This window comes from Empidonax traillii, unplaced genomic scaffold (assembly GCF_003031625.1).
Source record: "Empidonax traillii isolate 1590-97213 ecotype Southwest subspecies unplaced genomic scaffold, ASM303162v1 scaffold338:size1951571, whole genome shotgun sequence".
NCBI lineage: Eukaryota > Metazoa > Chordata > Aves > Passeriformes > Tyrannidae > Empidonax > Empidonax traillii.
This window is the reverse complement of record NW_020955531.1, coordinates 1,400,701-1,411,871: the sequence shown is the minus strand read 5'-3', so window position 1 is coordinate 1,411,871 and position 11,171 is coordinate 1,400,701. Positions and strand designations below refer to the sequence as shown.

The window sequence follows — 11,171 nt, the reverse complement described above, 5'->3', positions numbered from 1 at the left end:
CCTTGTGTGTATTCTCTCACACCATCTTGAAAATTCTTTTAAGGTTAAAAGTATTTCATTCCTGTCATCTGTGCTCTCCACTACTGCATGCTTTTGGTATGTTGACCTCAGTCTGACAAGAACTGACCTTCAAAACTAGAAGAGGTTTTACCCTGTTGCATAGTTTAAAATGTTAAGATGCTGGGTTAGGGGAAAAAATAAACCCAAATTCTAACCCCAGAAACTGTTTTATTGGGCTACAAGTCTTTATTACAAATACCATTAATTCAGAGAGGTGCTATACCGTTGTTGTACAGTTACAATAGTAGGACTGGGTAAAGAAAGTGAAAAATGGCAACTAAATACCCACATTTTTACATAAACTGGAGTATTTTAAATATTTTTTAAAGTTTTCAGTAGGTGAGTTCTTGTTTGGGTTTTAACAAGAACTCCCTGTTTTACTCAGTGAAGCATTTGGATGTGCATGATGACCTGAACTGAAGATGGGGCTTTGAAATGCAAGAAGAGCCACTGAATTATGCACAGAAATCTGCCAGGGGTGTTCCCTGGCATTTCTGTGTCCCTATAGCATCAGGTTACAACTAAATGTCAAGTCTCCTATGGATAATATAATATGTTGTTAATAGTGTTTCAGCAATACATGTTTTAACAGCATTTCAGCAATACTAACTTGCCTTTAGTTACACTTCCTCTAAATACACAGGAGGATTTAATAAGGCATTTGATCATGTATTACATTCCTAATTTAGTTCATAATTCTCACTGTTGTTCTGTTACAGCCATAAAATTACGCAGGACTTTTTAAAAATTTATCTTGAAGTTGTCTTCTTTCATAAAGCTCTGTTTCCTTTTTTCTAGTATTTCTTCCAAAATTAAGCTTGTGAAATTCCTTTTTGATTTCCAGAAAAGACTTGTTTTTTGTCTCAGGAATTACAAGGAAGATGAAAGCAGCAACAAAGGAGCACTCCAGTAAGAACACCAGAAAACAATACTGCTTCAGTCCATTCTGAAAATAAATGTGATTGCAACATATTTCAAGTGTAACAATAGGTTTGAGAAAATAAGCAGCTTTTTATTTCCATTCATACCTAACACTGCTGCTCAGATATTTTTAATAAAGTCATGCAATCTATCCTTTACATGTAACTTTTTAATTTTTTTTTTTTTTAGATAAAAGACTACCAAGTGCAATAGACTGGGTAGTCTTTTATTTGAAAAAAAATAAGATAAACCATTTGAATACTAAACAATTCACAGTCTAGGGACAATTCAACATTTACTTCTTAGCTGTCATATATTTTAAGATTATATGATTTATCTTTTTCTGGAATATTAACATTTTTCAGTGCTGTACATTAAAAAACCCCAACTGTCTTATTGAGAAGCAGAGCTCAACCACAAAGAAAGAACAGGCAGATCCAAATACCCTGCTGCGTGATGTTCCTGCAGGTTTTGCTCTCAAGAGCAAGTGCTACAACTGAAGATTCAAAACTGGACATGAAACCATGTATTGCCTTTCCTCATAATCTGATCACAGAACCCTCTGTCAGTTCAGTGAGCCCTCAGAGGTGGCCACCAGAGGTACTACCTTGCCTTTACTCTGCCATAAAAGCACAAGGCACTGTTAAAAAAATGCATTATCTGAATCTGATTTTTTCTTTTTTTTTATACCTTTTCCATTCTTTTAATCTGAAGATGAAAATTACCCCCACACGTTCCTTTTAATTTTCATCTATCATGTTTTATTGGTTTCTGTGAGATCTAAAAAATATTTTAAGACTGACTGAAACTCATTTGAGGGGCAGTGAGCATCCTGTTCAAGTGTCACTGAATAATAAACACAAGTGTACACAATGCAATATAAACAATGGGATGGAACCTGGGAGCAGGTGAAATGGGTGGTGCAACCATTAGGAAACTGTGCTGTGCATACTTACCACTATAAAGGGAAAGAGCATTCCAATTGTGAAGAAACTAATCCAGCTAAGAGTCCCTCCGATCATGTAAGCAGCAGGACGTGAGGACTGTACGAATAACTCCGCTATCAGGGTGTTGGTTATGCCACCTGGGAATGGGTCAGAAACAGAACTAAATGTCCACCTGTGGAACTTCTAATGCCAGATAAAACAGAGTTGTTTTTGCATGTGCCACTAGCTGATCTATTATGATTCCTAACAGTGCACTTCTGAGGCTACTGCCCTTGCAGGAAGGAGCCACTGAAACAGCCCCGTTTCAGCCGCACTGCTCAGGGAGCAGGGTTCCATCTGAGGGGTCACAGCCTGTGTCTTGCTCTGTGTATAACTCCTTTGTTCTGAAGGACAGAACTAAGCCCTCCCTCACACACAGCTGCCCCAGAAGGGTGCATGGTAAGCCTCAGTTTTGGGCTACGAGATGGGCTCACTTGGGTTTCTTAGCCAGAGCACCAGCAGCTGCACCGCAAAGATGTCCTGCCTGGTGCACACAGCAGCACTGCTGACACCTCCTTTCCCTCCCACACCTTCCAGCACTCGGACACACACGTTCCTGTGCAGTACCTGGTCCCAACCCAAAGCTCAAGATGAAGGCAAATATAGACATCATGCTCACGTAAGGCACCCAGGGGTACAGGTCCTGGAACAGAAGAGAATGAGAAGGTTTAGTTCAGATTTTGATAAGCCAGTTTAAAAGTTTAGCTTAACAGTTACATTGCCTTTTGTGTGTTACTGAAAGTAAGACCAGCAGTCATTCATGACTGTTTACAGCTTATTCATTTAACAGTACTGCTTTGGAGAATTTAAATAGTGTTCATTCAATAATTTTTACTAAATTGTATCACAGAATCACATGATCATAGTATGGTTTGGGTTGGAAGGGACCTTAAAGATCATGTAGTTCCCACCCCCCTGCCATGGGCAGGGACACCTTCCACTAGCCCAGGTTGCTCCAAGCCCCATCCAACCTGGCCTCAGACACTTCCAGGGATGGGGCAGCCACAGCTTCTCTGTGTAACCTGTGCCAGGGCCTCCCCACCCTCACAGGGGAGAATTTTTCCCTGATACCAAATCTAACCTACTCTCTTACAGTTTAAACCCATTCCCCTTATCCTGTCGTTTTTCACTCACTATAATCATAACATGTAATAGGAATGAGTCCTTTGCACCTGGTATGTCAGAGAGAAGGTGAGAACAATGCACCAGAGGGTCATGAGGAGATAACCCCCAATGATGAGGTATCTTCTTCCCACGTAGTCTATCAGTAAACCCTGCGGACAAGACATAATCTTCTGTTAATATACTGATCTCATTTTTACCAGTGTTCTTCAAGAAGCATCATTACTCTTTGTGCTGGGAGGTAGAACAAATTGCTCCTTACACAGGAGAGGGCTGTGAGGCATTCACAAGCTCCAGTGCCGAGTGTCACATACGGGATTTTCTCAGCTGAGATCCCAGCTGCTTCAAAAATGTAAGTTGCATAGAAATAAATCTACAACAGAAAAAAAAAAATAAAACCAACAATGAGGCTTTCCTGGTAGTTAAAGCATTGACTGGAAACAAAGTCTAGTTCATACTAAACACACAGCTCAATGTGTTTTATATTATGAGTTACTAATCCCACGTAAGCACCAAAAGGAATCTGTCAAATTCATGTCTGTGTAAGTATATTGCTATCAGAGAAGCAAGTAAAATTATTCAACTTATAATGCTTCATATTCCTAAACCAGACACAATAAGCTGATCCACTTTTATTTTCAGAAGAATGTAAACACAACTATCAAGTCATTCTTTAAAGAAATTTGCATACCAGAAGCATAGAAATGAGAAAAAAAAAATTAAGAAAAAGAGAAACACTGAAATAATGCAAGGATACTCTTTCCCACTTATCCCATTTCTCTGAGCTTCTGTAAGCAGATCTTTTGTGTTAAGAAATGGTTGAAAAACAGATGGGAATTAAACCATTATTTAAGCTGTTAATTTGTATGAAATCTTACAGCATTTATCCCACTGAGCTGTTGGCCTATGGTCATCACAATCACGGTGATGAGCTGCCATCTCACACCACAATCGGTGAATAACTGCCAGGGCTTCTTGGGCTTCTCCCCATCTAAGGCAGAAGATTCCCGCTGGATGTCTTCCATCTCCCTTCGATACTCTGAAGAGCCATGAAATCGCTTCAAAGCTAAAAAACAGAAAAAAATTATTTCCTTTATGTTTGCCTATTAGCCACAACTCCTGGAAAATCATCTCTTTCCACAATGACCAGGCTCTTGTTAGGATATGAAAACTTTTGTTTTGTGACTTATTTTTTCCTTGCTGGTTTTTCAGCATTTTTTGCTGTGGTGGATTTGGAGGATTCTTGGCATTCCTTTACTTTTTTTTTTTTTGAGGAATATCTGACCTTGAAATATTCACCAAGCAAAATATTCTGTATCTCATCCCCAGCCCTCCAAATACTCTTTTCATTTGTGGACACTCTTACCAGTTTGAAATGTTTTGCTTATATTCTAGGCAGAAATAAAATAAATTTCTTGTGATATTTAGTTTCTTCTTGCAGTACAAAGAGAAATGTGTAAATTCAGGGGGAAAAAAATCTTAACTGATCTGAATTTCTGTCTTTCAAATTCTTCTTGTAGTGTGTGGGCTTCATTTGCTCCTTTCTGCAGGACTGCAAAGCTATGAAAGTACAATTGTTTCTTGAGTAGGGTTTGAATAAAAGGAAAGCAAACGTAGATCTCTCAAAGGTAAAGGGAGAAGTTTAAGCTGTCAGAGTTCTCCTACATGATATAAAAAGGGAAAAAAAAGGTATTTAAAAGGTAACTGTTTAGAAAATGGAGGATTTAGGAGTTTTCTGCTAAAATAGCCAATGAATCACTCTTTTTCAGCAAAAAGCTCTCCAATTTTTCAGCTACTTATGCCATCTCCTTTTTAAATTCTTTCCAACTATTTCTTACAGGAAAAGTACAACATTACCACTGAAAGGAAGAAAATATCTGATGTAATTAGTACTTAATCTGTGACATGACCTGAGAAATGAGCAATCCAGTGAGAGGTTCAGTAATTCACAGATGTTACTTTGTCAAAAGAAAAAGTTTAGAAAGAGAAGAGAAAACCTTTAGAAATTTCATTGAGGAGCAACAAAACATGAAGTTATATTTCAAACAGGATAATAAAATTTTGTTCATAATCCATTACAGGCTCCTGAGTTCCACAATCCTTTTTTCCACATAAGCTCACTGGAAGAAAAACATGGGCCAAAAAGCACTAGGTGATATAACTGTGCTGTGTAGATGAAGATAAAAGGAAAATCTGGAACCCAGTATACTCATTGTACCCTTCTGAAGACACAGAAAGCATAGATGTTGTATATTACCTTTGGCACAGCTCAGCTCATCGCCTCTGTCAATAAGAAGGTATCTGGGACTTTCAGGAAACCATGGCAGGAATAAAAGTTGGGCAAATGCTGGAAAACAGCTGCTGGATAGCAACAGAGGCCAGTACTTTTCTCCACCTAGTAATTCCCTGTGTGAAAAAGGAGGTGTGGGAAAAGAAGGTAAAGAATTATAATAATCAGCTACTGGTTACTATGAATGCAGTCTCTGCTCTTGGAACTTAAGATCCCGCTGGATGAAGGCCCAGCAACGTCCTCTGATCTCACTGGGGACAAAACCAGCGGCAGTGCTACGTCACAGAAACGAGGAGTGCTTTGCTCCCAAGTCCTGGCTTGTGAACATTCACTGTCTCCACCAACAAACTGGCAGAACACATGGACTCAGCACAGATGTGCCTGTATTACTGATGCTGTTCTGGCTGACCCATCTGAACTGAGACTACTTCCCTCGGGAGACAGTGCTGAGGGCTGCCAGTTGTAGGAATAAAGTGACCAAAGCAGGGTCGTCTTCCTCCAGGGGGACCCTCCCTGTGAATTCTAATGCTACAATGGCACAAGGAATGTTCTGCAAGGAGCTGCAGGAAACTGGAATTCTTCACACGAGAGTAATACAAAACAGGAAAAGAAAAAAGTATTTCTAACCTCAAACCAATTATTTGTCCAGTCAGAATCCCCCCAGTCAGAAAGATGGAAGTCCCCATGGCCAAGCCTCCTCTCAGATGTTTTGGGGCAATCTCCCCAATATACAAAGGCTGCACACAGAACCCAATACCTGCAAGTAAATGGAAGAACATTTACCTATCAATAGAAATTGCTTTGCAAAGAGTTACTAAACCAAAACAGGAAGGAAATCAGACTTAGTTAATTTCCTATTAATTTAGCTGCCTTCAGATTCCAAGTTAGACTACAGAACATTTTTGTCAAAAACACATATAAAACCTAAAGAGTCAGCAGTAACAATAATTTATCATTTACCATAGTTTATTGAGAGTAGGAATAGGGAATCATTCACCTGTATTTATGCCAATCAAAAACCTTCCAGCAATCAGTAACTCAAACAATCCTGTAGGATAACTGAGCCCCATTAAAATGGAAGCTAGTATTGCTATAATATTATTCACCAAAAGAGCTCCTTTCCTACAGAGGAGGAAAAAACAAAAAATAACAACAATAATGAAACAAACAAAAAAGACACCACCACAACCAAACCATTTGAAACAAACAAACAAAATCAAAACAACAACAACAACAACAACAAACCAAACTAAAAAAGACAACCAGACACTAAAGAAATCTGCAAAAACATGTTTTTTAAAAAGTTTTCCTCTCTGGTAATATGGGAAAAAGTGAGTTTTATACTGAAGAAATGTGCTATTCCCTGGAAACCCAAACATCTGATAAAACTGACTGTGTTTTTTAAAATGTCTAAACATAATAATAATAATGCATAAATATGACAGAATGTCTGACCAGATAGGAGCAGGGTTCATTTACACACATGAAGTGCAACGGATGAGGCAGCATGTCTTTACTGGCACAAAGGCTTCAAATGGGGTGGGGGGATACCCATGTTTGCAAACGTGTTCTCCTACTCAGATTTCAGTAAATGCAATTCGAAGACTAAACTGGAAGGTTATATAATTCAGGCCTCATCCTTTAAAGTCACATTGGAATAAACTGTAAAATTCTGTCAGAAAACTGTTTTGAAGGGAAAAACATGTATAGACACTCAAACTACTCTTTTATCCCATTCTTTTTCCATTTATTTTCTTTCTATTGCAGTAAGAAGGTCGGAGAAGCAAACATGCTGCTGTATGCCTGCTGCTGCACTGACCTGCCCAGGCGAATTGCCATGCTGCCTCCCATCAGGGCTCCACACAGGCCTCCAAGGGAAAAGATAGAAGCAATGACAGACCAAAGAAAAGTCAGCAAATCTGGATTAAGTTCCTTGTGATAACGACTAGTCCAGGTTTCATTTAAGAACTTGTGTACATGCTGCGGTAGAAAAGAATGGTGAATGTGTAGCATTATGTGCAGCCCTACAGCACAGCACTACAAATAACTTGCCCCCCAATCCTGAAAACCAATTCTGGGAGCTAACAACAGGTATCACCTTATTTGTATTATATTAAAAACATCAATGTCTGGCAGAATCTTCCTTGACCCCAACACTGTTTCCTGCTCCTCACATACATCAAAGGCCGCTGAGCAGCTCTACTTTGTGTCCTGGCTCAGGCAGCCTGTGCTGCACCACAGGAGAAACACCAGCCAGCCACACTGCCATGAAGAGAGCACTGAGGTCCTTCTGCAGGAGGGAGGGGACGGTGGGTGATTGGTCCAACTGATTTTAGGAACACCTCAGAGCACAGAGGCCTTACAACCTAAAATATTGTACAGTTGGGAGACTCATTCTGACGCTTGATCTAAATCTTCCTGCTTTAGTGTAGTCCAACAAGTCATAATAAAATCCCTTTTGCAACTCTGATAATGCTCCACTTTTCTTAAGAGTATTCTTGTGTCAGAACTTTTAAACTGTTATCCTAAATGCTTGGTCTCCTAAAATTTGTCTTAAGAAACTCCTGAACTGACATGCATTCGTAATAAAAGACTCCTGTTCTTTGCCAGTAAATGAAGACTTTACAGAAGGACAAAGTTCCTGGACTGTCCCTCTGTCTCCAGCATATTACATGTTCTTTCACAAACAGCTTCTTTTAACCTTTGTAAAAAGCATACAGTGTTATAGCAAATTCAGTCTTCACAGTTTCACAAGCAAATCAATCAGCAGAAAATTATACTCATCACTTTCACAAGACCATTTGCTCAGATCCTCGAGTCATCTACAAAATAGGCAAAATTCTTAAGGCCCTGGCAAAGGATGCACAAATAACAAGAAGATGAAAATACCTACAAGTTACTCAGCCACTACAGATGCAACTTTTTGACTCCCTAAGAAGATCTTTTTCAGTAAGCCTGTCTTGTGATGGACAACTATCCTTTCTCCCTGTTATCCAATGACAGGATGTGTGGGAATGGTTCCATGCTGTGTCAGGGGAGGCTTAAACTTGACATTAGGAGAAACAGTGGTGACATCCTACAGAAACACTGGAACAGGCTTCCTAGAGAAGTGGTCAATGCCCCAAAAGCATTTGGACAATGTCCCTAGTAATATGCTTTAACTTTTGGTCAGCCCTGAAGTGGTCAGGCAGCTGGACTAGGTTGTCACTGTAGGTCCCTTCCAACTGAAAATATTCTCTTCTATTTTATTCTTAATGTTCTGGGCTATTTTAGTCAAAGGCATAACTGAAAAAGATATTTATTCGGTTAATCCTTCTAAAACATACTTAACAGAGGTATTTATGAGGCCTATTTGGCACCTTTATCTGACACAGAATACCTCTGATGGGAGGTGCTCATAAAGAAATTCACACAAAACCCTTTGGGAAATCAACAAGAATCCTTCATGTGAGAGGAAACCTGCTTTGGTTCCCATTGCACATTTGTTAGAGAGGAAACAGCCCTGTGAACAAGAGATGAGCTTTTACCTGTGTGGGTGCATTGATAATGGAGACATTATACCCATACTGAAAGGTCCCTCCAATTCCAACAGCACAAACAGCCAGGAACAATGTCCAGCTGGGGAGCTAGAGAACAAAAGAAAGCGTAATGGGTGTGAAAAGAGAGAGGTCTTTGAACACACATGCATGTCATATCTAGGAGAGAATCATGAGGAAATACATCATGTTTTTACTTTAGAACAGTGAAAATATTTCTTTAGAAAACTGCATGAACTCCCAAAGGACTCCAGCAGGAGAAGCATTTCACGCTGACTTCAGCCATGATCCTTAACAGCCTTTAGAGTTGCCACAATCACAAGTCTCCAGATTTAAGTGTAGGCAACATAACCACTGCAGATTTTATTGGAAACTCTGTAAATGCTTTTCGCATGAGCCACACTACCCATGGTGTCTGTTTTTAATGAAAGAATGAAAGGACTGTTTATGTTTGGTGTTAGAGGCACTATGATTCAGCATAAGAATTAACCAAATCCTGGTTTCTTTGCCGCACATTTCAACCAAGATGTGAGAAATAACAGTATTTTATTTCCCACTGAAGGTCCCTAAAATGATTACTCAGTGTCTGCAAGCTGGCAGTTGCTAAGCCCTAGTATCTTAAATGACAACATAATGTTCACTGATAATAGTATTCAATTTGAAATATATTGGCATGTATTTTAATTTTTCAATACTGATTACCTAGTTACATTCCTAAATCAGTATTTATAAACTAAAATTAACAGAGTCACAGATTCATTGGGTTTAAGGCCAATACAAACTACTATTATGACACATTTAAATCTCAGAAGTCTAATTGGTCATAAAACATCATACTTTGGATGAGACCTCTGGGTCAGAGATCTCCAGAGGTTTGTACAGTGTTTGGTTTTCTCATGTGGTGTTTTCTGACTCTATTTTTTACTGAATATGATTGTACTAAAAATAACATCCAGTTCGAACATCTAGCAACCCTTTAGTTTAAAATTAGGTCCTAATTTCATCTCATAGTACCTTATTGTCTAACTTCAGCTGGACACAATGACGTCTCCTATACTAAAGCCACTTCAGTGGTCAAATTTCCCCTTCCTTCATATATATTTTACATAATTTTTCCTATAAACTTGTACTCCCTGAATTTCTCATTTTAAAGGTATGTAGACTAATTCTTCATCCTTCTCATTCTTGGCCCAGTTCCCAGAAATGCTGAGTTATTCCAGATACTGTACTGTAGCTTGAAAGAGCTGTGTCTTTCCTAAAGATAATTCACCAAAACTTCCTTGCTTCAGGACTAAAACTCAGAAGTTGAAATGAATCTTAATAAAGTAAAATGCAATTAACATTTCCTTACAGTTTCCAAGAATAAAAAATGTCTCTCAAAATTACAAGCAAAGCAACGAATCAAGAGTAATATATAAGGGCTGCAGCAAGTATGGTAGAAAAAATAAAGCTAGAGGGGGTAAATACTGGCACTGCACACTCAGACCTTTCCGTTAACCAAGTACTGTAAACGTATCTCGTGGGTAAAACCTGGAATCTAGAAAAGACAGAAAATAAACAAACAAACAACCCAAAATCATTAACATACATCACATAAGTTTTCTTATGACAGATCTTTTGTTCATCCTGCCCAAAATCAGCCGGCTCATTACACTGATATGTTGTCTCACATTGGAGTTTGGGCCCCAATTTCTTGGTGAAAGCACAGACAACAGCCTCATCTGCTCTCTATGCTACTGAACTTCTGACAGTTTAGAAGCACTTTCACCTTATCTCAGAAACACGACACAAACAAAATTCAGTTTACATTCAGTGTAAAACACGAGAATGAGAAAACGTACTTTTATATCTTCCGTTGTACAACACAGCTAGGTGTTCAAGGAAAGCACTAAACTTTATCAGCCTAATCCCCTAATGTTTTTCTATTTAAAAGCTAATAGAAACATCAGTGCATTTCACATTTGTGCATCACTGCTAAAACTACAAACTCCCAGCAAGATCCACCTTCTGAGGCCAGGACAGTTCTGCTTACCTTGCTGGGCGAGCTAGACCCTCTGAGCAGCGGCTGGTGCTCCATTCTGAGCATGGGCTGAATTGGATTTCCTTTGCAAAATTTAGTAAGACTACATCACAGGAATAAAAGGTGCCAGAGAAATTAGGTTACTATTGTATTAGGACATAGCTGAGTTTTGTTGGTTGGTTGGTTTGCGGGTTTTTCGGTTGCTTCTGGTTTTTTTATCTTTGTTTCGTTGTTTC

General features: G+C 38.9%; 1 protein-coding gene across 4 annotated transcripts in view; it reads right to left on the bottom strand.

The window, feature by feature from the left end:
* Positions 1 to 212: 212 nt before the first annotated feature.
* LOC114061542 (solute carrier family 2, facilitated glucose transporter member 11-like) overlaps positions 213 to 11,171 on the bottom strand; it is an 11,335-nt gene continuing 376 nt past the window's right edge. The window contains exons 2-13 of one of the 4 annotated variants that reach the window (XM_027892111.1): positions 10,948 to 11,038; positions 8,907 to 9,005; positions 7,199 to 7,359; positions 6,377 to 6,501; positions 6,007 to 6,136; positions 5,347 to 5,495; positions 3,968 to 4,155; positions 3,352 to 3,462; positions 3,140 to 3,241; positions 2,535 to 2,610; positions 1,938 to 2,065; positions 213 to 1,006 (exon numbers count right to left, since the gene is read on the bottom strand). In XM_027892111.1, coding sequence (XP_027747912.1) covers positions 788 to 1,006; positions 1,938 to 2,065; positions 2,535 to 2,610; positions 3,140 to 3,241; positions 3,352 to 3,462; positions 3,968 to 4,155; positions 5,347 to 5,495; positions 6,007 to 6,136; positions 6,377 to 6,501; positions 7,199 to 7,359; positions 8,907 to 9,005; positions 10,948 to 11,001 — 1,542 coding nt within the window. In that variant the 5' untranslated portion in view covers positions 11,002 to 11,038 and the 3' untranslated portion in view covers positions 213 to 787. Of the gene's footprint in view, positions 1,007 to 1,937; positions 2,066 to 2,534; positions 2,611 to 3,139; positions 3,242 to 3,351; positions 3,463 to 3,967; positions 4,156 to 5,346; positions 5,496 to 6,006; positions 6,137 to 6,376; positions 6,502 to 7,198; positions 7,360 to 8,906; positions 9,006 to 10,947; positions 11,121 to 11,171 lie in introns of those variants that run through there. The other 3 variants (XM_027892110.1, XM_027892112.1, XM_027892113.1) reach the window with 3 other exon arrangements.